At 43.3% G+C, this 27,315-nt stretch overlaps 1 protein-coding gene across 1 annotated transcript in view; it reads right to left on the bottom strand.

Moving 5' to 3' along the window:
- The window catches only part of STAB2 (stabilin 2), a 944,658-nt gene that overhangs the window by 143,760 nt on the left and 773,583 nt on the right, over nucleotides 1-27,315 (bottom strand). Inside the window, exon 55 of the mRNA XM_078674824.1 lies at nucleotides 375-501. Within this exon, the coding sequence (XP_078530950.1) occupies nucleotides 375-501 (127 nt within the window). The remainder of the gene's footprint in view (nucleotides 1-374; nucleotides 502-27,315) is intronic.

Below are 27,315 nucleotides of genomic sequence, written 5' to 3'. Positions count from 1 at the left end.
CTTCATTTGTTTTAGTTTGTTTATGTGCAGGAAGGGACACCTTCCTGTACATAAACAAACCTCCCTGCTTGCAGACACCTTTGCACTCTGGTGCAAGGGTGGCCTCCATTGGTGCTAAGTCGTGAAAGGGGGAAAGGCCAGGCTGCACTACATTCTTGAGAATAGGATGGAGCCATGCGTTTCAGAAGTGGCGATGAGAGGCGTTAAGCCAAGAAGGCTAACGCTTCTCACCACCACTTCATTGAGAATATACCCCTGTCTGTGTATTTTGAAAATGGTGGTGGGGTGAAATAACAGATAAAAGCAGAAACCAAACACTGCTATTATATTATTTTGCTAAGTAGAGTTGATTTAGTAAGCTTAGACAAACTTACCTTGACAGTCTTTCCCAAAATATCCCTTACAACATTTTGTCATCCACGTCAATAGGGCACAATCTCGGCGGCATCCATTTATATTCCTTCTGTAAGAATTATTGTATGGGCACTTCTGCTGTGTTCCCTGCAAAATGTAAATCATGAATAGAGTTGTGGGTAAGATATGACGAATTACAAACCAGATATTTTTGTTTCTTTGGAAATAATTCCATCTCCAAACTGTTCTTGAACATCAAACATATTTTTATTATATTATGGGACACTGTTCTGCAAACATCCGTTTTCAAGTCCCATCAAAAGAATCTTCACTATGAGCACCCTAGATTCAGTTTCACTCCAAAAACCACCTAAAGAGTGAGTTTCCCAATTCCAGCTTTAGATGCTCTTCTTTCATTTTTGGACTACAAAGCTTTCAATCTCTAAGACAACTGTGCATTCCAAAGATGCACCAAGACCCAATTGTTTCTGATCCCTACAACATGACTGTGTGGCCCACCTCCAAACAACCAATTTGCATCATCTCCTTCCGCCCCCAGCCTTATCAGTAATCAGTAAAATTCCTATGATGCAGGTAAGTACGGAAGGTAAGAAATCTACCTTAACCTATAATCACACTTTCTGCATCATGATTAGTGCATATTTTTTATTCCATATTAATTTTGTCTTTCCAGCTTTCATCCTTCGCATGCTCCCATGTACGAGCTGTCAGCAATCCCATAAGAATGAGATCACTAATGGCATAATTATTCTCTATCCGTAAGCATGCCGTTTAACATTAATTTGCGTAGATGCCCAGTAAGTTTGCCACTATATATGTATGTGACCAAGAGCCCGTGAGCTCGAAACGCGTCGTTTGTTTATGCCCAAATAAACAACTTTCAAAGTACCTGATGGTGTGGCTTGTCATCCTTGCTTGGAACGAGAGGATTTTGTGGATATATATATATATATATATATATATATGAAGCTACTTCGAGTCGCACCTACTTCGCGCACTCAAGGAACGGGTGCTTTCGCGGGCGGTGCCTCCCGCTGTTTATCAATGCTCTGACTTGCCTCGTTTTTTTGAAGAAAGGAAAGCACTCTCAGGGGCGAGTTCAAAGTTTTATTTGGAACCCACAGCGACCAGACGCGTTTCGGCGTTTGCCTTCTATAATTTGCGTAGATGCCCAGTAAGTTTGCCACTATATATGTATATATATATATATATATATATGCAAAACAACTCCTTCGATTCTCGCTCGCTTTGTCGGCTGAAGAAAGAGCACAGAGCCGGTAAGTATTTTACTGTTGGCTATTTATTCCTGTTGCTCCAAACAGACCATTGTCGCCATGACGTGTTTCGTCCCTCACAAGGGTCTATATATATTTATTTTTTTCACTGACAAAAAAAACAAAGGTTACAGGGGCTTTATAGTTAGGCTGACATTTCAGCATACAGAACCAGAGAAATTTAGCAGGTATAGTTAGCCACTGCAATGCACTGCTATGACCTCACATATTACATCACTCATGACACGGTCAGTGACAACACTGATGACATCATCCGGTGACTGTGAGTGTTTCTAAAAAGTGTTGAACATATATATGCCAAGGTGTATTGATGAATGAGTGGGTGTATAAGTGCCCGTATGGATGATTTAGTGGGTGCGTGACTGACTGTATAAGTGAGTCATTCTACATGTCTCAGTGAAAGTATGGGTGAGTGACTAATCTGTCTGAATGTATGTTATCAGTCTGTCAGTTGGTGTGTAAGTGGCTCCATGGGTTTGTGAGTAGGTACATGTGTGCCAACTTAGGTTATTGATTGGTTGTGTGGGTGCCTGAGTGTCTGTGTGGGTGGGTGAGGGTGTGTGTGACACCCTGCATGGATGAGTGAGTGGGTGAATCACTGGCTGTATGGGTTCATGAGTGCATCTGAGTGGCTGTCAGTGAGTGAATGGATGTCTCAGTGCTATATGGGTGAGTAACTGCATATGTGAAAGGTAGTATTTGTGTTGGAGCGTATAAGTGACTGTATGTGGGAGGGAGTGATTGTGAGAGTGGCTGTATGGGTGAGTATGTGCTTGTGTCAGTGACTTTATAGGTGAGTAAGTATGTGTTAGTATTCTGTATGAATAAGTGAGTTGGTGTGTGTAACTGTATAGGTGAGTAAGTGACAGTGTGATTGACTATGGGTGAGTGGGTAGGTCTGTGTGAATAGCTCTATGAGTGTCTGACAGTGTATGAGTGGCTCTATGGGTGCATGAGTGGATAGGTCAGTTGCTGTATTTGTGAGTGAGTGTGCGTATGAGTGGCTGCATGAGTGAATGGATGTGTGTGTAGACCTATGAATGGGTGCATGGCTAGTGCCTGGATCATTCGATGAGTGCATGGCAAGTGTCTGAGTGAATAGATGAGTGCATGCATACTGCCAGAGGGAACAGATGAGTGCAACGTTAGTGCCTGAGTGATTGGAAGAATGTATGTGTAGTGCCTGGTTGATTGCATGAGTGCATCCGTACTGCCTGGGTGATTGGATGAGTGGTGAGTGGATGAGTGCATGGGTAATGCCTCAATGAATGAATTAGTGCAAGGGTAGTGCCTGGGTGATTGGATGAGTGCATGGATAGTGCCTAGGTGATTGGGAGAGAGCATGGCTAGTGCCTAGGTGATTGAAAGAGTGCATGGGTAGTGCCTCAGTGAATGGAGGAGCGCATACGTAAATGGATGAGTGCAAGGGTAGTGCCAGGGTTATTGGATATGTGAATGGGTAGTGTCTGGGATATTGGATGAGTGCAAAGGTAGTGCCTTGGTGATTGGATATGTGTATGGTTAGTACGTGGGTGAATAGATAAGTGCAATGTATGAGTGAATGGATCAGTGCAAGGGCACTGCCTGAGTAAATGAAGCATAACACCTGAGTGATTGGATGAGTGCAAGGTAGTGCCTGGGAAATTGTGTGAGTCCGAGGTTAGAACCTGGTGATTAGGTGAGTGCATGGATAGTGCCTGAGTGATTGGGTGAATGAATGCACAGTGTCTGCATGATTGCGTAAGTGCATGGAGAGTACCTGGGTGATTGAATGAGGGCATGGGTACTGCCTGGGTGTTTGAATGAGTGTATAAGTAGTGCCTGGATACATGGGTGAGTGCCTGGAGAATGCCTGGGTGAATAAATGCCTGTTTTCATCTTTCATACTTGTTCACTTTCAACAGTGCTTTGTATGAAGACTCATCAGGAAATAGAGGGAAAAATCAATCAATTAATCGTAAAAAACAAAGAAATGAGCACAGAAGCTCATTATAACTATGAAATAGGATTGCTTTAGTATGAAAATTCTTTTTGAGATGGAAATTTGTGTAGCTTTGAAGTTTGTAATTTTAGTTCCTAACTTAGTACAGTCCACTCTGCATCGTTGTAGCATGACTATGATATATTTTCCATACATCTGTAGAAACAATGTTGACCTAAGTTCTGATCTGCAGTTTGGACAGGTCATATCTTTATGGGCATTTGTAGTTAAATGTTCAAACGGTACAGGTGCACAATCTGGTAAGGTCAAGTAGAGGAATCATTATGAATTGATTTCAGTGCTAGACGTAAAATCACAATCTTCACAGTTATGGGTCCATTTGTAAGGTAAACTAAATAATTCATTGCTATTCACATCTTCTTCATCTAATAGTCCTAGCATTACGATTAGAAATTCTTGAGCATTCTGCTGAAGACTTTGAGAGAACAATACTGATCCAGTACAGTCATCATTGAGTTTTCCTATTCCAGTAGCATAATGTATAATACTTCTATCACTTCTTAATTCTTCAGGTAAACTACACAGTTGTGAAGATATTTGTTTATCTACCTTTTCTTTAATAGAATTTGTAAAATGAGGCAAATGATATAGTCCATTTAACATTACATTTGCATTACAGTTCACTCCAGATTATACTCCGTTACACTGCTCACATCAGTACTTACTTTTTTCTCATCCAAATCAATCAGAAATAAACCAGACAATTTTCTAATTCACAGCAAAGCAACATCTGACATTCCTTCTTTGAATACACTACTACCAATATTAACAAGGCCTGTATCTACACTTAAACCTTGCGATTTACTAATAGTTACTGCCTATGTTAAAGGCACTAGGAACTGATTTCGCTGGACATACAAGTCTTTCACAAGTAGGAAATGTACAACATATCTACCAATCTGCTTAGCTTCAGAAATATCATTACATTTTATGGCTAAGTATTCCACATCATTTCTGTTTGGATAATTAACAAACTTCAAAACTTTACCCATTGCACCATTCACTAGCCCTTCTTCAACATTTAAATTACGACGTAAGATTACACAACAATTTTTACAGATATGTAAATGTTTTTCTAATCCTGCAGTTTTTGATACAGACTTTTCTAAACCATCCAATTTCGATTTCAGTTTTTCTATTAGAAGTACTGTACCTCCTTGCTGTTCCATTATATCATTTGCGCTAATTTCAACAATCTCTTCTTTTTCCAGTTGCAATAATTGTTCATTGAATTTACTACACTCCTCAAGAGTTGTCATCAAACAAAAAATAGACTTCATTTCCTTAACAAAATTGTACATTACTTCAGCAGCCGAAACATTTTTGGAAACAAATTTTTCATGAGACGGTTTTGTAATACTGCCTTTCTCTCTTTTGTGAGGACTTCCACTCTTATATCCTTGAGTACATCTGCATAATCTGATGCTTGGCGCTTATTTTGGATTAACTCTTTGTATTGAATGTTTTCCCAAATGTTTACATTTCCAATACCCAGTGAATTCATTTTTCATTATGTAGTAATTTCTTGAATACAGGTTGTCCTTTTACGAGAGTTAGTTGTAGCAGGTCTCCAAATACTGTTAAGTGTTTCCTCTAAAAAGTACATCGGAGTCCATTTTAAATATTAGCTGCATTCTTAAATTTATAAAAACTAGCACTAGATTAGACACCATACGGACTTCAGCAATAATTAGTAGCTTTGATTTCTTTAATACTCTTCCCACTTCATGACAGGCATCACCAGATAATTTGTTGTATTGTAATTTGTTGTCATGATCAACAGGCAGTATTAACAATTGATGAAGGGTAACTCCTTTAACATTATGAGCCTGTTGGTGCACTGAAAACACACAACAAATTGGACTCTGTTGTCTACTGTAGGTAACGTGCCAGTACTTTAATCAAGATGCTTTTTCCAGTTCCAGCTTGACTACTTATGTACAATAGAACTGTTTTGTATGTAGAACATGTACACCTTTTATTCTCATGCAGAAACCCAGGTTCTACTTTACCTTTTACCTCTTCAAAGATTTCTTTCTGATCTGCATTCACTGTTTAAGTAGTTCTTGATCCACAGTTTCCTGTCTTACTTGATGCATTGCATTCCCCACCTCATTCATTCAGCTTCATTTTCAATGATTGGCTGTCCAAGAGGACCTTAACTTCCAGGTGCTGAACTTTGACTGCTTTGAGAACTCCCTCTTGCTATCACAACAGTAATTGTTTCTTCTTGTTCAATCCCATCTCTCAACATATGAAGATACACTGGAAACACAGAGCACTCAATGCTGTCTCTCACAGCGTTGAAACAGTAACATTCGTTAAGTAGCTCACTTTCACTTCGCCATGGCTTAAACAACTGTAACAAGACTGAATAGGAAAACTCTGGAGTTTGGCAACTTAGCTTTCAATTGTTGATTAAATTTCCTTTGTTATGTCTCACCAAACATATTTCACATCCAACCACAGCAAATTTTCCTTCATCTATGTTTTCACTGACATTACGTCTGAAAGTATAATGTGAAGTATTTCATAAAGGCACATCCTTTCCAGAAGATTACTTTTTCTTGGATAGTACGTATCCAGCATATTACTCTTCAGAATATCTTTACTGTGTGGCTCAAATTCTGCAAGATATTGAATTTCAGGAAAAGGTTTCAGTACTCTGTTACGAGTATTAAAAAGCCATAAACTCACCCATAGAACTCCTCTAAATTTAGAAAACAAGCTAGCTGAGCTTAACCGGTCTGCACATTCATAGGAGTCTATCTCTCTTTGAGAAAGCATTTTTAAACTAAAACTGTACAATTTCTTTGTAAGCCTCTTTTCTGCTGACATCTCCTTCCACATCTCTTTCATCTCAGTTTTCTGCGACTCTGTTATATAAGATGTAACATACAGAGCAACAGCAATTGAGTTGTCTACAACAAACTGCACTTGCATGTTTGCATTCCACATCTTCAGAATCAAAGGGTTGTAGTTATTAATATACTTGGAGGCATCTGTTCTTCTTGGGTTGTATTTATTTTCGGGTGATTTCCTGTAAGTGTATGACTGACTGCAGACAAAAAGCTGATGACTCTTCCTTGTGAGTTGACACATCGTGGGAATCCAAAATGACATCTTGTATAATATTTCCCTTTTGCTCTGTATCTTCGCTGACAGTATTTTCCGCATCTATGATTTTGGAATCGTAATATGTTGTCACTACTCTCCTTTGGATGGAGCAAGTTAAATACTGCTCAATAAAAGACAACACAGACTCATCACCGTCTGTTCCAAACTTTAGGACATCCTTTACCCATAACAGCATGTGAAAATGGGGAGCACTTCAGGCTTGGTACTCTTTATGCCAAAAGAAATCAATCACTTCACTAAGAGCTTTTGTTTTGTTCAAGAGGAAAGCCTTCATTGCTTTGAATCTGTGATTAAAATATCTGCAAACATTTGCAGGGTCTAGCGAGCACAATTCTCTTGGCGTCATCAGATGAATGTCTTTTATATCTGAATTTACTCTTGCAAGAATTCTAGCAGGTCACTCAAAGCATAATTAGCACAACTCAGCGTCAGGATTCAAGTAGGTGCTCCAAGGTTCCTCAATATGCACTTGAGTTCACCCGGACGCTGATACCAATATTCATTAGTCCCACGCAGACATGCCATTACGTTTATTAAATTGTAATTCCAAGTGCTCATCGTTTCCTTTAACTTTTTCCAAAAGTTGTCTTGCTGGTATATTATGCAAATTAATTCCTGTTTTTAGAATATAATTCAAAGCATATAAGAGGCCAGACAAGTCACTCTCAAATAATAGGTGAAATATATACGGAATACACTGACTAAATCTAGGGTCTTCTAAATAAAGTCTACCATATCTATACTCAGCTGCAGGTATTTGCACAGGTCGCTCGGTAACATGCCACCAACTGCAGTAGGAAAAAGATGATGGAAACACCAAGCATCTAAACTTTTTCCCACACACTTAACAGAGCTCCTTTTGCTTCCTTCATTTGAAACAGCTCAATGGTATCACCAATAACCTCTTTAGAATGCAAAGGATGGATGCTATAATGCACATAAATTTCTTCTGTCCTGGACTGTTCCTCCTTTTCAATTTGACCTGTTGATGGAAAAATCTGATTCTCCCAATGTGTGATATCTTGCAGGCTTTCCACATTTCTAAAGTAACAATTGTTTTGTATTAGATATAGAGTTGCTTTTTTAACTTTGGTAACATCTACTAACTCCTGCCATATCTTCTTGTTCTTGGTAGGTACACCATTTACAAGAATTACTAGTTCTTCCTCTAAATCTCTATCTATATCCACTGTTTCAATGTGTTTCTTGACATCTAATGGCAAATACGCTACTCTACCTTTTAAACCTTTTTGCAGCTCTTTTGGGTGTAACTCACCTGTACTATAGCCTGAATGGATGTACAGTTTGCATAAGAATGGACTCATGAATATTTAAACCTTGAAGTGCTTCTGGAATGGGAACTAGTTCTAACCAGCTCCAAGAAGCATTTTATTATCCTCTAATTTATTGTAACATTACTTACATTTAACTTGATGTATGGACAAGTGAAGTACAGTGCAAACCTTTGCCAGTTATTATTATTCTCTATTTCACTTTTTAAATATAAGTCAACAGTCTGCGTTTGATTCTTGTAGTGAGTGTGTCGACAGCATATACAAACATACTCTGGTTTTTCAGCACATATTGTCTTTCAAAACTATCAACTGTAGTACATGTGTCCTGTTCTACAACTCCTCCTCATATCAACTCTTCAATTTCCCTGTAATCCTGTTCTGGACCAAAGAAACAAAACTGCACATCATCACAAACCTTTTATACCTCTGCCATAGTACCATGCAAAAGTGCCCTATTAATTTCTCCTAAACATAAAGCAGGAGTTTTCGCACAGTACAGCCTGCTAACTAAAGTGTTTATTGTTGGGTGGTGTACAGCTAACATCCTAAAAAGATTAAATGTGCTTTGGCACATTGTCTTTGATAAGCAAGCTAGTGAGTGTCCCAGCTAATTTTATGCTTTCTCAGCTTGCAAGGATCCAAACCTTGTAAAGTACTTATTTTGTGTTTTAAACTTTGCCTTGGAAATATACGTAGGAATTTTCTTAATATATCAATGGGCTGCTGTCTAAACTACAAATACTTCTACAATTCCATTTGTATATAGGGGCCTGACTACACTTCCCTTGTACCTCTTCTGCAAAAACTTTGTCTACATTTCTAGGTACAACCACCTGTTTTCCTATATGACTGCCATTCTTCATTTCATAACATTGCCCACTTTCATCAATAGCAAGAACTAATCTGTTACCCTGGAGATCGCTTTCTTCATTAAAGAAAGGCTCTGTACTAGAAATATTCATTCATTCTCCACTAAAAACTGTACAAAAGTTAATCTGTTCTTGTTTTGTCTTTTCATGCACAATACTATTTTATCAGCAGTCTCCATTCTATTTGGAATAAAAATGAAAAGCTTCATCTTCAAAGCAAAGGCCTTATCAACTACTCTCTCACCTCGTTGTCTCTGTTTTAAAGCCTCTCTCTTTCTTCTATACATCTTCATAGTTCTCTGTAGATTTATACCCACTCTATTACAAAACATCCTGGCTCTGATTTCCTTAAAATGCTTCTGTCTCCTGGGTAAGATGCGTCCATGTCTTTTACAATCTATTCTGTTCTTGCAATGTAGTTTGTCGACTTTTATTGTTTCTCATAGTCATAATTTCATGTTATTTATTTTGTATTTTTTGTAAGTAAGTGCATATACTTTTAAGAAATGACTTCGTCCTCTAACCAATAGCTTTTTTTCTTTCACCACTTTTTCTGCACTTTACCCCTTTTGTAACTAATTTCTGCAAACATACTGTAGTTGCTTATTTTGCTTTTTCGTCCAGCTTTTGTAGGCATTGTAACTGTGTGTAGTTATGTAGATATTGTTCTGTAAAAAAACAAGTATATTACAATTTTTACCCTTGCCAATCTACCAACTACTTTACTACTAACTTTCACATAATACAAAAACAGTTTTCATGTTATGTTGCAGTTTAAAATCTACAGTTGGACCTACAAATATTGCTGCATACACTTATTTCAATATAACAGACACATGGTAAAACACAGAACTTTATTTACTAGTTACCTTTTAACATTTTAGCACCCTCTTGTACAACACAGCTACAGCATATCTCATTTCGGTAGTAAATTTTAAAATGAACATCAATGCAAAAAGGCATATTTACAAGCACCATGCACTTTCCAAAGTGTCACTTTTTTTACACACCGGCGCGTAACGTGGTGCTCTATATTTACAAAGTCAATTAAATCCACTCTGCATTTTTTTACGGGCTTATAAATACAAGTGCTTTTCAGGCAGCACTGTGCGTGAAAGAAGCATGGCATGGTGTTGCTGTGGGTGGTGCTCCACCAAGGGAGGTGTAAGGAGATACAACGAGGAAAAATACTTTTCTTTCTCCTTATTTTTTCCTGCTTCTATGTGTGACAACACTACTCCTGTGATATATCTTTTCATATCACTGTAATACTCTTTTTTTTTTATCAAACTCCCATAGACATCTTCTTTTCTTATGTCATTTTTATAAAGAATTAAACAGTTTTGTACATACCAGTGAATTCAGTTTATAGATTATATCGTTGTTTTAGCACTTTCTGGATAGTTTTGACAATGATAGGCTTTCTGAAAATTAAGCACAAGAATGGTACACCTCTCTCACTCACACAAAGTAACCATTAAATGGCACCCTTTTCAACTTTGCACTCTGTGATCATGAGAAAAGCAGCAAATGAAATCATGTCTTTTATTTTAGACTACACTATCTCCTCTTGTGAATGGTTAGCATCTGTTAACCCTTTCCCTCTTTTTCAAAAAGAGATTCATATCTATGTGTGTTTGAGATGTAGCCACGATCATCGCGTAAAAATTGCGAAACAAAAACGGGAGTTCAAACCTAATTCTAGATTCAATTAAAAAAAAAAATCAAATAATACACTACAGTTTATTATATAGTCCTGAATTGGAAATTACATCTTGCCATTACTTACATTGTGTCATCACTCCTCAACTTTTTAAAAACAATTCTGTTTCTTTAACACCCTTCCCTCAATACACTCATATCTCAGTGTACCTTGCAACCCAGAGCAACCAGCAGGTCACAACTTCAAAACACATTCTATATGCAACATGCTGCTTCCAAATAAAATACAGGTGTGCTTTACTCTACAGATTCAAAAGCATATCTGTGCCTGCATTACATTTCTTTCCTTAAACACCAGCTAATAATAAGACTTCTTGCTGAGGCATCTGACACACTAACTAAAGTATTCACTTTCATGCTGTCAGAATCCAATGAAATATATCTTTAAAAAAAGCTCCTTTTTAACTGCTTTTTGTTTGGAAAACTACCTTATTCAGCTCCAACCTTCTCCTGACTGCTATTACTATTTCACTTCAAAATGCTTGTGGATTGTGGGCACAGCTATATCTATTGGGCTAAAGAGGCTGCAAAAAAAAAGAGGTATTCACAGAGACTTGGGTTTGCCAAATGTGCACATTACTTGGTTTGGCCAGAGAAGGTTAAAGTTTCATCCGTTGCTTCTTTTGGTTAAATCCATTCTAGATTCCCAAGATCCTCACCTCATAATTATGCACTGTGGTGGCAATGACCTGAGCACATTGATTGGGGGTAGGGCCAGAACGTCTAATGAAAGAAACCTTTGCAGAACTGATGTCATGTTTCCCTCATATTGTCTTGGTGTACTCTAATATATGCCAAAGAAAGAAATGGAAGTGGTCAAATCAATTCTGGCCACAGATTGACAAATCCAGGAAACATGTTAATAAAACTGGCTCTACATTCCTCAGTGACCATCACATGGGCTGTATCTGTAACAACAACTTGTGTTTTGTCATGCATGGAATTTATAGAAATGATGGAGTGGATTTTACAGATGAGAAAAACTGGGTGTTTCTAACTTACCTGAAGCTCTGCATCTGCTCATATGTGTAGCAGCCATATACACACAACCAATGCAATGGCTCTTGTCAGAGCCACCCTAGTACCCGAAATCTTGTGGAGTGTTTTTCTAAGAGTTTTTTTTCTTTTCGTTTTTAGGGATCTTTGCGATGATGTTGCGATCCCCGTGGATAAGTCGTGAAGACTGAAAACAAAAGCCCACACCTGTGAAAGTGTCCATAACCAGTTACAAAAAGGTACAAAAGGGAGTGGTGATGGACGGAGCATCTGAACCAATCAAACACTCACACCCAGTCAACTGGTCCTCGGAAGCTTGTTTCCGGTCCAGGGAAGGCATGGCTTGGCAGTTCGAGCTGGACTGTTCCCATGAGGCACAGGGTCAGACTGATTTGCATATGGCCATGTCTGAACTGGGGTGGCAGAGTGGGCTAAAGAACGGTGATGGATCAAACCCAGATCTTTTGACTGGGTGTGAGTGTTTGATTGGTTCAGATGCTCCGTCCATCACCACCCCCTTTTGTACCGCTTTGGCCGCCATAAGTGTGGCAGGGTATGCTCAGACGTGAGTCCCTTGCTCACTTTGCTACTGGATTCAAGCAAGCCGGGCTGAAGACGGCTGGAATGCCAGAAACCGGTCCTCGGAAGCTTGTTTCCGGTCCAGGGAAGGCATGGCTTGGCAGTTCGGGCTGGACTGTTCCCATGAGGCACAGGGTCAGACTGATTTGCATATAGCCATGTCCGAACTGGGGTGGCAGAGTGGGCTAAAGAACGGTGATGGATCAAACCCAGATCTTTTGACTGGGTGTGAGTGTTTGATTGGTTCAGATGCTCCGTCCATCACCACCCCCTTTTGTACCGCTTCGGCCGTCATAAGTGTGGCAGGGTATGCTCAGACGTGAGTCCCTTGCTCACTTTGCCACTGGATTCAAGCAAGCTGGGCTGAAGACGGCTGGAATGCCAGAAACCGGTCCTCTGAAGCTTGTTTCCGGTCCAGGGAAGGCATGGCTTGGCAGTTCGGGCTGGACTGTTCCCATGAGGCACAGGGTCAGACTGATTTGCATATAGCCATGTCTGAACTGGGGTGGCAGAGTGGGCTAATAAATGGTGATGGATCAAACACAGATCTTTTGACTGGGTGTGAGTGTTTGATTGGTTCAGATGCTCCGTCCATCACCACCCCCTTTGTACCGCTTTGGCCGCTATACGTGTGGCAGTGTATGCTCAGACGTGAGTCCCTTGCTCACTTTGCCACTGGATTCAAGCAAGCCGGGCTGAAGACGACTGGAATGCCAGAAACCGGTCCTCTCAAGCTTTTTTCCGGTCCAGGGAAGGCATGGCTTGGCAGTTCGGGCTGGACTGTTCCCATGAGGCACAGGCTCATACTGATTTGCATATAGCCATGTCTGAACTGGGGTGGCAGAGTGGGCTAAAGAACGGTGATGGATCAAACCCAGATCTTTTGACTGGGTGTGAGTGTTTGATTGGTTCAGATGCTCCGTCCATCACCACCCCCTTTTGTACCACTTTGGCCGCCATAAGTGTGTCAGGGTATGCTCAGACGTGAGTCCCTTGCTCACTTTGCCACTGGATTCAAGCAAGCCGGGCTGAAGATGGCTGGAAAGCCAGAAAACTGTACTCGGAAGCTTGTTTCCTGTCCAGGGAAGGCGTGGCTTGGCAGTTCGGGCTGGACTGTTCCCATGAGGCACAGGGTCAGACTGATTTGCATATAGCCATGTCTGAACTGGGGTGGCAGAGTGGGCTAAAGAACGGTGATGGATCAAACCCAGATCTTTTGACTGGGTGTGAGTGTTTGATTGGTTCAGATGCTCCGTCCATCACCACCACCTTTTGTACCACTTTGGCCGCCATAAGTGTGGCAGGGTATGCTCAGACGTGAGTCCTTTGCTCACTTTGCCACTGGATTCAAGCAAGCCGGGCTGAAGACGGCTGGAATGCCAGAAACTGGTCCTCGGAAGCTTGTTTCCGGTCCAGGGAAGGCATGGCTTGGCAGTTGGGGCTGGACTGTTCCCATGAGGCACAGGGTCAGACTGATTTGCATATGGCCATGTCTGAACTGGGGTGGCAGAGTGGGCTAAAGAACGGTGATGGATCAAACCCAGATCTTTTGACTGGGTGTGAGTGTTTGATTGGTTCAGATGCTCCGTCCATCACCACCCTCTTTTGTACAGCTTTGGCCGCCATAAGTGTGGCAGGGTATGCTCAGACGTGAGTCCCTTGCTCACTTTGCCACTGGATTCAAGCAAGCCGGGCTGAAGACGGCTGGAATGCCAGAAACCGGACCTCGGAAGCTTGTTTCCGGTCCAGGGAAGGCATGGCTTGGCAGTTCGGGCTGGACTGTTCCAATGAGGCACAGGGTCAGACTGATTTGCATATAGCCATGTCTGAAGTGGGGTGGCAGGGTGGTCTAAAGAACGGTGACGGATCAAACCCAGATCTTTTGACTGGGTGTGAGTGTTTGATTGGTTCAGATGCTCCGTCCATCACCACCCCCTTTTGTACCGCTTTGGCCACCATAAGTGTGGCAGGGTATGCTCAGACGTGAGTCCCTTGCTCACTTTGCCACTGGATTCAAGCAAGCCGGGCTGAAGACGGCTGGAATGCCAGAAACCAGTCCTCGGAAGCTTGTTACCGGTCCAGGGAAGGCATGGCTTGCAGTTCGGGCTGGACTGTTCCCATGAGGCACAGAGTCAGACTGATTTGCATATAGCCATGTCTGAACTGGGGTGGCAGAGTGGGCTAAACAACGGTGATGGATCAAACCCAGATCTTTTGACTGGGTGTGAGTGTTTGATTGGTCAGATGCTCTGTCAATCACCACCCCCTTTTGTACCGCTTTGGCCGCCATAAGTGTGGCAGGGTATGCTCAGACGTGAGTCCCTTGCTCACGTTGCCACTTGATTCAAGCAAGCCGGGCTGAAGACGGCTGGAATGCCAGAAACCGGTCCTCGGAAGCTTGTTTCCGGTCCAGGGAAGGCATGGCTTGGCAGTTCAGGCTGGACTGTTCCCATGAGGCACAGGGTCAGACTGATTTGCATATAGCCATGTCTGAACTGGGGTGGCAGAGTGGGCTAAAAAACGGTGATGGATCAAACCCAGATCTTTTGACTGGGTGTGAGTGTTTGATTGGTTCAGATGCGCTGTCCATCACCACCCCCTTTTGTACTGCTTTGGCCGCCATAAGTGTGGCAGGGTATACTCAGACGTGAGTCCCTTGCTCACTTTGCCACTGGATTCAAGCAAGCCGGTCTGAAGACGGCTGGAATGCCAGAAACCGGTCCTCGGAAGCTTGTTTCCGGTCCAGGGAAGGTAGGGCTTGCCAGTTCGGGCTGGACTGTTCCCATGAGGCACAGGGTCAGACTGATTTGCATATAGCCATGTCTGAACTGGGGTGGCAGAGTGGGCTAAAGAACGGTGATGGATCAAACCCAGATCTTTTGACTGGGTGTGAGTGTTTCATTGGTTCAGATGCTCCGTCCATCACCACCCCCTTTTGTACCGCTTTGGCCGCCATAAGTGTGGCAGGGTATGCTCAGTCTCTTGCTCACTTTGCCACTGGATTCAAGCAAGCCGGGCTGAAGACTGCTGGAATGCCAGAAACTGGTCCTCGGAAGCTTGCGTCCGGTCCAGGGAAGGAATGGCTTGGCAGTTCGGGCTGGACTGTTCCCATGAGGCACAGGGTCAGACTGATATGCATATAGCCATGTCTGAACTGGGGTGGCAGAGTGGGCTAAAGAACGGTGATGGACCATACCCAGATCTTTTGAGTGGGTGTGAGGGTTTGATTGGGTCAGATGCTCCGTCCATCACCACCCCCTTTTGTACCGCTTTGCCCGCCAAAAGTGTGGCAGGGTATGCTCAGACGTGAGTCCCTTGCTCACTTTGCCACTGGATTCAAGCAAGCCGGGCTGAAGACGGCTGGAATGCCAGAAACTGCTCCTTGGAAGCTTGTTTCCGGTCCAGGGAAGGCATGGCTTGGCAGTTCGGGCTGGACTGTTCCCATGAGGCACAGGGTCAGACTGATTTGCATATAGCCATGTCCGAACTGGGGTGGCAGAGTGGGCTAAAGAACGTGATGGATCAAACCCAGATCTTTTGACTGGGTGTGAGTGTTTGATTGGTTCAGATGCTCCGTCCATCACCACCCCCTTTTGTACCGCTTCGGCCGTCATAAGTGTGGCAGGGTATGCTCAGACGTGAGTCCCTTGCTCACTTTGCCACTGGATTCAAGCAAGCTGGGCTGAAGACGGCTGGAATGCCAGAAACCGGTCCTCTGAAGCTTGTTTCCGGTCCAGGGAAGGCATGGCTTGGCAGTTCGGGCTGGACTGTTCCCATGAGGCACAGGGTCAGACTGATTTGCATATAGCCATGTCTGAACTGGGGTGGCAGAGTGGGCTAATAAATGGTGATGGATCAAACACAGATCTTTTGACTGGGTGTGAGTGTTTGATTGGTTCAGATGCTCCGTCCATCACCACCCCCTTTGTACCGCTTTGGCCGCTATACGTGTGGCAGTGTATGCTCAGACGTGAGTCCCTTGCTCACTTTGCCACTGGATTCAAGCAAGCCGGGCTGAAGACGACTGGAATGCCAGAAACCGGTCCTCTCAAGCTTTTTTCCGGTCCAGGGAAGGCATGGCTTGGCAGTTCGGGCTGGACTGTTCCCATGAGGCACAGGCTCATACTGATTTGCATATAGCCATGTCTGAACTGGGGTGGCAGAGTGGGCTAAAGAACGGTGATGGATCAAACCCAGATCTTTTGACTGGGTGTGAGTGTTTGATTGGTTCAGATGCTCCGTCCATCACCACCCCCTTTTGTACCACTTTGGCCGCCATAAGTGTGTCAGGGTATGCTCAGACGTGAGTCCCTTGCTCACTTTGCCACTGGATTCAAGCAAGCCGGGCTGAAGATGGCTGGAAAGCCAGAAAACTGTACTCGGAAGCTTGTTTCCTGTCCAGGGAAGGCGTGGCTTGGCAGTTCGGGCTGGACTGTTCCCATGAGGCACAGGGTCAGACTGATTTGCATATAGCCATGTCTGAACTGGGGTGGCAGAGTGGGCTAAAGAACGGTGATGGATCAAACCCAGATCTTTTGACTGGGTGTGAGTGTTTGATTGGTTCAGATGCTCCGTCCATCACCACCACCTTTTGTACCACTTTGGCCGCCATAAGTGTGGCAGGGTATGCTCAGACGTGAGTCCTTTGCTCACTTTGCCACTGGATTCAAGCAAGCCGGGCTGAAGACGGCTGGAATGCCAGAAACTGGTCCTCGGAAGCTTGTTTCCGGTCCAGGGAAGGCATGGCTTGGCAGTTGGGGCTGGACTGTTCCCATGAGGCACAGGGTCAGACTGATTTGCATATGGCCATGTCTGAACTGGGGTGGCAGAGTGGGCTAAAGAACGGTGATGGATCAAACCCAGATCTTTTGACTGGGTGTGAGTGTTTGATTGGTTCAGATGCTCCGTCCATCACCACCCTCTTTTGTACAGCTTTGGCCGCCATAAGTGTGGCAGGGTATGCTCCGACGTGAGTCCCTTGCTCACTTTGCCACTGGATTCAAGCAAGCCGGGCTGAAGACGGCTGGAATGCCAGAAACCGGACCTCGGAAGCTTGTTTCCGGTCCAGGGAAGGCATGGCTTGGCAGTTCGGGCTGGACTGTTTCAATGAGGCACAGGGTCAGACTGATTTGCATATAGCCATGTCTGAAGTGGGGTGGCAGGGTGGTCTAAAGAACGGTGACGGATCAAACCCAGATCTTTTGACTGGGTGTGAGTGTTTGATTGGTTCAGATGCTCCGTCCATCACCACCCCCTTTTGTACCGCTTTGGCCACCATAAGTGTGGCAGGGTATGCTCAGACGAGAGTCCCTTGCTCACTTTGCCACTGGATTCAAGCAAGCCGGGCTGAAGACGGCTGGAATGCCAGAAACCAGTCCTCGGAAGCTTGTTACCGGTCCAGGGAAGGCATGGCTTGCAGTTCGGGCTGGACTGTTCCCATGAGGCACAGAGTCAGACTGATTTGCATATAGCCATGTCTGAACTGGGGTGGCAGAGTGGGCTAAACAACGGTGATGGATCAAACCCAGATCTTTTGACTGGGTGTGAGTGTTTGATTGGTCAGATGCTCTGTCAATCACCACCCCCTTTTGTACCGCTTTGGCCGCCATAAGTGTGGCAGGGTATGCTCAGACGTGAGTCCCTTGCTCACGTTGCCACTTGATTCAAGCAAGCCGGGCTGAAGACGGCTGGAATGCCAGAAACCGGTCCTCGGAAGCTTGTTTCCGGTCCAGGGAAGGCATGGCTTGGCAGTTCAGGCTGGACTGTTCCCATGAGGCACAGGGTCAGACTGATTTGCATATAGCCATGTCTGAACTGGGGTGGCAGAGTGGGCTAAAAAACGGTGATGGATCAAACCCAGATCTTTTGACTGGGTGTGAGTGTTTGATTGGTTCAGATGCGCTGTCCATCACCACCCCCTTTTGTACTGCTTTGGCCGCCATAAGTGTGGTAGGGTATACTCAGACGTGAGTCCCTTGCTCACTTTGCCACTGGATTCAAGCAAGCCGGTCTGAAGACGGCTGGAATGCCAGAAACCGGTCCTCGGAAGCTTGTTTCCGGTCCAGGGAAGGTAGGGCTTGCCAGTTCGGGCTGGACTGTTCCCATGAGGCACAGGGTCAGACTGATTTGCATATAGCCATGTCTGAACTGGGGTGGCAGAGTGGGCTAAAGAACGGTGATGGATCAAACCCAGATCTTTTGACTGGGTGTGAGTGTTTCATTGGTTCAGATGCTCCGTCCATCACCACCCCCTTTTGTACCGCTTTGGCCGCCATAAGTGTGGCAGGGTATGCTCAGTCTCTTGCTCACTTTGCCACTGGATTCAAGCAAGCCGGGCTGAAGACTGCTGGAATGCCAGAAACTGGTCCTCGGAAGCTTGCGTCCGGTCCAGGGAAGGAATGGCTTGGCAGTTCGGGCTGGACTGTTCCCATGAGGCACAGGGTCAGACTGATATGCATATAGCCATGTCTGAACTGGGGTGGCAGAGTGGGCTAAAGAACGGTGATGGACCATACCCAGATCTTTTGAGTGGGTGTGAGGGTTTGATTGGGTCAGATGCTCCGTCCATCACCACCCCCTTTTGTACCGCTTTGGCCGCTAAAAGTGTGGCAGGGTATGCTCAGACGTGAGTCCCTTGCTCACTTTGCCACTGGATTCAAGCAAGCCGGGCTGAAGACGGCTGGAATGCCAGAAACTGCTCCTTGGAAGCTTGTTTCCGGTCCAGGGAAGGCATGGCTTGGCAGTTCGGGCTGGACTGTTCCCATGAGGCACAGGGTCAGACTGATTTGCATATAGCCATGTCTGAACTGGGGTGGCAGAGTGGGCTAAAGAACGGTGATGGATCAAACCCAGATCTTTTGAATGGGTGTGAGTGTTTGATTGGTTCAGATGCGCTGTCCATCACCACCCCCTTTTGTACCGCTTTGGCCACCATAAGTGTGGCAGGGTATGCTCAGACGTGAGTACCTTGCTCACTTTGCCACTGGATTCAAGCAGCCGGGCTGAAGACGGCTGGAATGCCAGAAACCGGTCCTCGGAATCTTGTTTCCGGCCCAGGGAAGGCATGGCTTGGCAGTTCGGGCTGGACTGTTCCCATGAGGCACAGGGTCAGACTGATTTGCATATAGCCATGTCTGAACTGGGGTGGCAGAGTGGGCTAAAGAACGGTGATGGATCAAACCCAGATCTTTTGACTGGGTGTGAGTGTTTGATTGGTTCAGATGCTCCGTCCATCACCACCCCCTTTTGTACCTCAATAACCAGTTAAGCCTGAAGTTAGAGTTTCCTTGGGGTGATAATGGCAGTATAGTCAAAAACAAACTAACTACTAAGGAGGTGGTACCCTCGAATGACAAGTGTCGCCCTAAGTGGCCAACGTTCATAAGGGATGATTTAAAACTTGACATCATAAAAAGGGAGCTTGAGGCACATCTGGTTGCGATTCGACCTCCACTAAAAGAGCCGAGCTCATCGCGAATAGTGGTGTCTTGCATGCAAAGTTTTTGGTTCAATTAGCCCGGAATTTTACTGCCCCTTCGTACAACCCTCACTTAAAACAGAGAGAAGCATGCAAGGCAAGCTCATGGTTAATACGGGAATGTAGGTCCTTAAGGAGACAATTAGCCACAGCCATTAGATCGAAGAATATACCCCTGACATGTGGTCTAAGGAGGCTCTACAAAATAACTCAAGTAAGAGCTAAGTGAGACTGGGATGAGAAGTGGAGAAAACTTGGGGAGGCTTGTTCCAACCAGACACTAGGAAGTTCTGGGCACTTGCAGTGAAGGGAAACTCTGAAAACTCACCTCCCTTAGTCAATAATATTGCCGCTAACACATGGTACGAGCGCTTGTGTGCGTTGTACAAGAATACCTTCTGCTCTAATTTAGGGACACTTCCTGTTGACCTCACTCATTCCATACTAAGGGCCCCATTATGATTGCGGGCGGATCGCCACGGCCCGTATGGCGGTGGCGATCCACCCGCAGAAAACCTCCACCCGCACTGTAATCTCCCTCCGCCACATTACCATGGCGGGGGGGAGCCCGGCGGACGCAAAGACCTTCCGCCGGTTTTCCGCTCGGTCCGAGAGTCGACCGGGCGGAAAAGCTGGTAACATGGTGGAGGGGTCTCCCAGACACCGCCATCCATATTAGCATAATGGCGAGGAAATGCCTTTCCGTGGCGGCAACACTTGCGGGGCCTGTTGCAGGCCCCCAGAGATTTTGGGGGGTGCACATGGGGGGTACCATTTCAAAATACAACGTGGCAGGCACCGCGCGGTGCCTGTCACGTTGTGCATTGAAATGCATGATGTGGGATGTGCCAGCCAGTGTGGCGGGTGCATCCTAATGGCCCCCACGGGACTCCCGCCCTTATGGTAGCGGTCCCGTTTTGCGTCAGAATGGCGGGCGGAAGTCCACCCGCCATCCTAATGTGCCCCTAAGTCTTTCGTTCTCTAAGGAAGGAATATTAGCCTCTATAGAGGCGATTGTTCCTGCTAAAGCATCTGGGTCGGGTGGGAGTCCGGGAGATCGCTTCTGCTCCAATAAGGATAATTGGGTTGCATTTATAATAGCACTCTCTAATGACATGAGGGGGGGCCGTATTAACGTTCCTTGGATGGGAGATGACGTGATCCCCATCTTTAAAAAGGGTGAACGGAGCAATGCGGCCAATTATCGGCCCATTAGTTTGATCGATTGCGTCCAGAAAGTATTTTGTCACTCCTTTCTAGAGCCAATTCAAGATTAGATGGCCGACAATCACATCCTGTCCCCACTAAAAGCAGGGTTCCGCAAGAAAACGGGAACAATTGATCAGGTTTTCTGCTTTCTCTTACTCTACTGGAAGGTGGTAACACTGGACAAGGGGACTCTCTATGTGGCATTTATAGATCTGAAGTCAGCATTTGACCTCTAGCAGATCCTTTTGGTGATGGGGATGCCCATAGAAATCCTGTCTTTACTTACAAATCTACATGCAGAGAACTTTGCCAGGATAAGATGAGGCGGACAGGGACAAGTCACTTATCCTGTTAAAATCATGCGTGGGGTCTGTCAGGGCTGCATTTTTGGGCCCAACATTGTTCTTGCTATACATTAATCAAGTGGTTGAATTTGCTAGCAGAACTCCAGTGGACGTGGCCGGCCTAGGGAAACAAAAAATCACAACTCTGCTTTCCGCAGATGACACTCTTCTCGCCGCTAAAACACCTGTGGGGTTGCAAATTCTATTAAATCGATTCAAGACCTTCTGTAATGATAGGGGTCTTGAAATAAACACTTCTAAGATGAAACTGATGATGTTGAACCCCCCATAAATCCTTTAAGGGGTATTTAACTGTAAATAATATCCTCCTAGAGAGAGTGAGTAGTTTTGAGTGGATCACTGACATAATATCGAATACAAAAATATAGACTTACCAAAATATCGTTGACAAAATATAGAATGCAAAAATATCGAATTCATATCTACAAACAGGTAAGTACAAAAATATCGAATCAAGAATATCGTTGTAAAAAATATAGTCAAAATATCGATTTTTTTAAAATATCTTATAAGTAATTTAAAATTAATTAAATAATAAATATAAATAACTGAAACATACTTAAAAGTACTTAAATAACCTTAAAATTCATAAATAATTAATTTAAGTTAAAAAAGCATACAATGTTATTTTTAATACACACACATATATATATATATATATATATATATATATATATATATATATATATATATATATATAAACAAGCAGACCCCTCCGGTAAGGAAAAGGAAAGAGGCCACACAAGGAAACCTTCGGGAGCCGTTTTAATAGACACAGCATAGCATGATGCATTTCGGTATTCAAACCTTCCTCAGATGCTGCTGCTTCCGTGATGAGGCTCCACCCACGCCTTGAAAGTGTCCTGACTCGCCCTCATTGGAAGGTAAGTTACACCCCTCGTCACCAGTTGATAATGAGTGAAACTGTAGTCCATAATAGAACTTCATGTCCCAGCCAGCATTGCGCCCAAGTGGATGCTGCGTGAAAAGGGGGTCAATATTCAGGGTAAAGGCGCGGTAAATATGAATGGAGCATCCAGGAGTAGTGACAGTCTGTGGCTCACGAAGGTTCCCTTTCAACTCCAACCTCGTGTGATGACGTCAGCTCGGCCATGAGATGACAAACAAGTGAATGAAGCTCCTCGTGTGATCACGGGCTGCCACTGGCAGTGGTCCATAGCTTCATGCACATAGGAGGTGGGCAGAGGTTTTCGATACCTCGAACAATTGAAGAATGCCGATGAACAGCAGATGCCAGCATTCCTCTGCCACTTGATGGAGTGGAGCCTCTTGCGCGCCTCTGGCATGCACGCAAATTAAATAAACAAGCAGACCCCTCCGGTAAGGAAAAGGAAAGAGGCCACACAAGGAAACCTTCGGGAGCCGTTTTAATAGACACAGCATAGCATGATGCATTTCGGTATTCAAACCTTCCTCAGATGCTGCTGCTTCCGTGATGAGGCTCCACCCATGCCTTGAAAGTGTCCTGACTCGCCCTCATTGGAAGGTAAGTTACACCCCTCGTCACCAGTTGATAATGAGTGAAACTGTAGTCCATAATAGAACTTCATGTCCCAGCCAGCATTGCGCCCAAGTGGATGCTGCGTGAAAAGGGGGTCAATATTCAGGGTAAAGGCGCGGTAAATATGAATGGAGCATCCAGGAGTAGTGACAGTCTGTGGCTCACGAAGGTTCCCTTTCAACTCCAACCTCGTGTGATGACGTCAGCTCGGCCATGAGACGACAAACAAGTGAATGAAGCTCCTCGTGTGATCACGGGCTGCCACTGGCAGTGGTCCATAGCTTCATGCACATAGGAGGTGGGCAGAGGTTTTCGATACCTCGAACAATTGAAGAATGCCGATGAACAGCAGATGCCAGCATTCCTCTGCCACTTGATGGAGCGGAGCCTCTTGCGCGCCTCTATATATATATATTAACGTAATATTAATAAAAAATATACAATACTTTTTACTGTAAGATAGCGGGAGGGTAAAATTTACTATTACCACTCCAGTGAGTGCAACAGTAGGGAAAGCGTTGGATAGCGTAGCGGTAAAAATTACTATTCCCACTCCACAGAGTGCAACAGTAGGGAAAGCGTTGGATAGAGTAGGGTTAAAATTACTATTCCCACACCACAGAGTGCAAAAGTAGGGAAATCGTTGGGTAGTGTAAGGGTAAAAACTACTATTCCCACTCCAGAGAGTGCAATAGTAAGGAAAGAGTTGGATAGCGTAGGGGTAAAAAATACTATTCCCACTACAGAGAGTGCAACAGTAGGGAAAGCATTGGATAGCGGGAGGGTAAAAATTACTATTCCCACTCCAGAGAGTGCAACAGTAGGGAAAGCGTTGGATAGCGGGAGGGAAAAAATGATTATTCCCTGTCCAGAGAGTGCAACAGTAGGTAAAGCCTTGGATAGCGTAGGGGTACAAATTACTATTCCCACTCCAGAGAGTGCAACAGTAAGGAAATCGTTGGATATCGTAGGGGTAAAAATTACTATTCCCACTCCAGAGAGTGCAACAGTAGCGTAAGCGTTGGATAGCATAGGGGTAAAAAATACTATTCCCACTCCAGAGAGTGCAACAGTAGGGAAAGCGTTGGATAGCGGGAGGGTAAAAAAATACTATTCCTACTCCAGTGAGTGAAACAGTAGGGAAAGCGTTGGATAGCGGGAGGGTAAAAATTACTATTCCCACTCCAGAGAGTGCAACAGTAGGGAAAGCGTTGGATAGCGGGAGGGTAAAAAATACTATTCCCACTCCAGAGAGTGCAACAGTAGGGAAAGTGTTGGATAGTGTAGGGGTAAAAATTACTATTCCCACTCCAGAGAGTGCAACAGTAGGGAAAGCGCTGGATAGTGTAAGGGTAAACATTACTATCCCCCCTCCAGTAAGTTTAACAGTAGGGAAAGTAATGATTTAATATATTATTAAAAAAATAATAATATCAATAACAATAAAACATTAATTAAAATTAATTCACAATTTAATATCATATACAAAAAAAAAATTTGAAATACAAATAAATATTAGTTATTAAAAATTAGTTACATATTGATAATTAATTAACTAATTCTTTGTCAATAACACAAAAATAACTAATAATAAAAATGAATACCAATTAATAATTAACAGTAAATTAATTATCAATACACAAAAAGTATTTTTAATATGTAATTAATTACAATTACATTACTTCCCACCCTATTTCCTATGAACCCACAACCCACTACAGAAAATAAATTAATAAAATAATCATACTCATCAAATAATTAATAATTAAAAACGAATTACCAATTAATAAAAATGTATTACCAATTAAAAATTAATTAACAATAAATTAAAAATCAATGCCAATAAATAAAAATACATTATTTACGTAGTTACAATTAAATTACTTCCCACCCTATTCCCATATAAACCCACAACCCGCTATGAAAAATAAATTAATACAATTAACATAATTATCTATGAATCAATTATTAAAACTTAATTACCAATTAATAAAAATTAATTACCAATTCAAAGTTAAACATTAATCAACAATAAATTCAAAATGAATACCAATAATTAAATAAGAATATTTAATTAATTAGAATTAAATTACTTCCCACCCTATTCCTCTATAAACCCACAACCTGCTGCAGAATAAAATTACGCAAAAATCAAATAACATAAAATGAATTACTTAAAATAAATTAAACATACATTACAAAAATAATATACACTTTTCACACATATGCTAACATACAAAAAATTCGATATTATTAAAAATTCGATATATTTTAATGCCTATATTATATACTTCGATATTTTAAACTTCTATATTTTGACAATGGATATTATATTACTTACCTTCAATTCGATATTTTTAACCACTATATTATGTCCATTCGATATTTTGTCCATTCTATATTTTTACTTCGATATTATGTCCATTCTATATTTTTACTTTGATATTATGTCTAGTTACCGTTTTGAGTATCCGGGCATTAAACTGTCCAAAGGAATGGCTTGGAAACAGCACTTATTCAAGGCCCACCTTAAGTTCTTACAGATAACTGGGACTTTAAGGAAGGAACACTGTCGCTCCTACACAAAACCAGTTGCACAAGCTCTGGAGCACAAATGCAAACTTCGAGCAGAGCCCTATATGGGGCAGAGCTCTGGGGCTTCGAAAAATTGAGCGACCTAACAGCATCTGAGAACAAGTTTCTCAGGAATTTAGTGTCCCTTCCATCGAGTACACCACTCTGCCCCTCAAAACTGGACATGCGCATAAAACCAATCAGGGACGGCTCCTTGCCGGTAAACTCATTTACAAATTCTTGGTCATGTAATGCTGTCCAGATTAAAGGCTGTCCCTGCTGCCCTGCGATTGCGGTGCAGCTCTGTGCATACTAAAATCAGATACCAGACCATCATTGGTGCACGCTACTGCGAAGTTCCTGTGATATATGTGGGGCTTAAGAAAGAAGGCAAAGAGGCCAACCTTAATCCTATTCTAACATACCCAGACTTTGATACTGGAGTTACTGAGCTTAAACATGAGGACATATTATTTTTGAGCGAACCATTGGAAACTGATTTTATGTTTTTTTATGTAGTGGAAGCATAATTACAACAGTCTACTTGTACCGCCTTTCAGCAACATAGTTTTAATTAGCCTGTTTTTTTCATGTGCTAGGCATCTTGAACGGATTTGCTGGTGTTTTTATAGTGATTATTGCACTGACTCCTAAGCTGACTCCTAAGCTGAAGTAAAAAATGATGAATTGTTGTGTTTAAGCTTATGGTGGCTTTATTATTTTAAAGTTTTATTGGGTTGCATATGTACTTTGTACTTTTATGGTCTGATTACTAAACTTAGGGGCCGATTAGGATGGTGGACGGACTTTGTCCGTCCGCCATCCCATTGTAGAAAGGGACCGTCCGCCACAGGGGCGGAGGTCCCGTGCATCGAATTAGGCGAATTAGGCTGAAAGCACCGTCCCGACCAATGCTAAAAATGCATGTTGTGCGTTTCAAAGCACAACAGGACAGGCACCGCGCGTTGCCTGCCATTTTGTGCTTTGAAATGTGCACCCCCTACCCCCCCTTCACCCTGGGGGCCCGCAACGGGCCCCCAAAGCAAAGACCGTATGCCTTTCCACAGCGTCATAAAGGCATAGGACCGCCGGCATTGCAATATGGTTGGCGGTGTCTCGCAGATACCGCCACCATGTGTAAGCACTTTTTTCCGCCGGTCACGATGGCGACCGGCGAAAAGCATCGGACGGTCTTGTGATCCGCCGTGAACTCCCCCGCCTTCCTAATGTGGCGGGGGGTCATTTCTCTGAGGATGGCGGACGGATTGTCGCCGCCGGGCCGGCGGTGGCTACCGCAAGCCCGGCGGGGGCAATCCGTCCGACATCCTAATCGGCCCCAAAGTTATTTGATTGATTGAAAAGAAAAGTAGCCATTCATTGGCCACCTACCTATTCGAAAACAATACGTAAAAAAGTCCATTCTAAACAATGCATGACACATGTTACTATATACATACTTCTTTTAAAGCATGTTTAAACCCATGCTTTTGTACTAAGTTTCTTTTAGACCTCTTTTCTGTTTTCACGGTTATTTGGGATGTCGCGACGATGTTGTTAACGATTGCGCCTGTTCCATAAATTGAAACCACATATATGTACACACATTACAGTATTTTACACACTAGAGGTTTATTACTGTACACTTTAAACTCATGTTTTTTTATTGAATTTCCAGAACAACCATCTCTAAAACCATTTTATCTGTGACTCCGGACATCATGATGAAGTTGCTCATCCACATTCCCGCAGTTATGTCACGAAAGCGGAAAGCAAAAACAGTATTTTAATAGCCACCATCATATTAAAAAATTATAACTATGTAATTTATTCTAACCATCACAGTTGATAACACACAATATAAATAACTCTATAAAAACATTTATCAGAATGTCAATAT

The sequence above is a fragment of the Lissotriton helveticus genome, chromosome 1_1 (assembly GCF_964261635.1).
Source record: "Lissotriton helveticus chromosome 1_1, aLisHel1.1, whole genome shotgun sequence".
Classification (NCBI taxonomy): Eukaryota; Metazoa; Chordata; class Amphibia; order Caudata; family Salamandridae; genus Lissotriton; species Lissotriton helveticus.
This window is presented reverse-complemented; position numbering and strand designations above follow the sequence as displayed.